We start from the raw sequence: 997 nt of genomic DNA, 5'->3' as shown, positions 1-997 counted from the left end.
GGCCCAGGTCGGCCCCCCAGGCCCCTCAGCACAGGCCCGGCTGCCCGAGCAGGCGTCAGGCCCGGGACCGGAGCACGCACTCACCTGCCCTCTGAACTCAGGGGGGATCATCCCGCAGTAGAAAGGAAAGAACAAGGTGCAGACCAAGGCCTGGAATGACGGACGACCATGTCACACTGCTGAACCCCAGAGTAGCCCGGGAGCCACCGGCCCAGCGCTTGCACAGATGAGAAGGGCGGGAACCCAGAGCGTCTCCACCCCTCGGCTTCCCTGGCTGGGGGGCTGGGGGGGGCGTTGGCCCTCCGGGGCTTCCCCAGAGGACACCAGCACGCTCCTCCCCTTCCCCGCTCCTCCCCTTCCCCTTCGGCAGGAACCGCCCCCAGGCTGCTGTGCCTGTGGTCCTGTGCCTGGACCGCAGATGGACAGTCACAGCCCCCCGCCCACACTGGCCTGAGCTGGGAGCGGGGGCATCGGAATGAAGCGGGTGCTGCTCCCAGCCGTGGGGCGCCGCTGTTGTTGGGTGGCCGGGCCAGCCCCAGCCTGCCCTCCTCCCGGCCCCGTGGCCTCTGTCCTGTCCCCCAGCTTTAGTTCAACCTGGACTGTTACAGGAGGCAGGGCCCAGAGAACGGGACTGGAGCCCCGGGCCAGGACCCCTCGGGGCCGTCCTGGGCCCACTCACAGCCTACTCACAGTCCCGCGTGGAGACTGGCCTGCAGCTCCCTCTCCTGGGGGCTGGGCAGGCCCCTCGGGAAAGCGCAGCCCTGTGGGATCCCTGACTGCCCCCCCACAGGCCCTTCTATGTGGGTCCAGCCCCGGCCCCAGCCAGCAGCTGTCCCCACACTCACCGCTGGCCCCTCTCTCTCCCTCGACCCCCTCTCCCAGGACCAGCCCAGGCCTTGGGCAGGGCCCACATGCTGCCCAGAAGCCCCCAGGGCACCCCGCTCACCTGGATGAGCTCCTCCCGGGTGGCGAAGTCGGTGACGATGACGTTCTTGCA

The 997-nt window shown here is 69.8% G+C and overlaps 1 protein-coding gene across 1 annotated transcript in view; it reads right to left on the bottom strand.

The window, feature by feature from the left end:
- The window catches only part of PNPLA5 (patatin-like phospholipase domain containing 5), a 13,921-nt gene that overhangs the window by 6,889 nt on the left and 6,035 nt on the right, over window positions 1-997 (bottom strand). Inside the window, exons 3-4 of the mRNA XM_012735103.1 lie at window positions 947-991; window positions 85-150 (exon numbers count right to left, since the gene is read on the bottom strand). Coding sequence (XP_012590557.1) covers window positions 85-150; window positions 947-991 — 111 coding nt within the window. The remainder of the gene's footprint in view (window positions 1-84; window positions 151-946; window positions 992-997) is intronic.

Source organism: Condylura cristata, unplaced genomic scaffold (genome assembly GCF_000260355.1).
Source record: "Condylura cristata isolate star-nosed mole 26May11 unplaced genomic scaffold, ConCri1.0 scaffold00004, whole genome shotgun sequence".
Classification (NCBI taxonomy): Eukaryota; Metazoa; Chordata; class Mammalia; order Eulipotyphla; family Talpidae; genus Condylura; species Condylura cristata.
The sequence above is the reverse complement of the archived record's forward strand: the minus strand, read 5'-3'. Positions and strand labels throughout refer to the sequence as shown.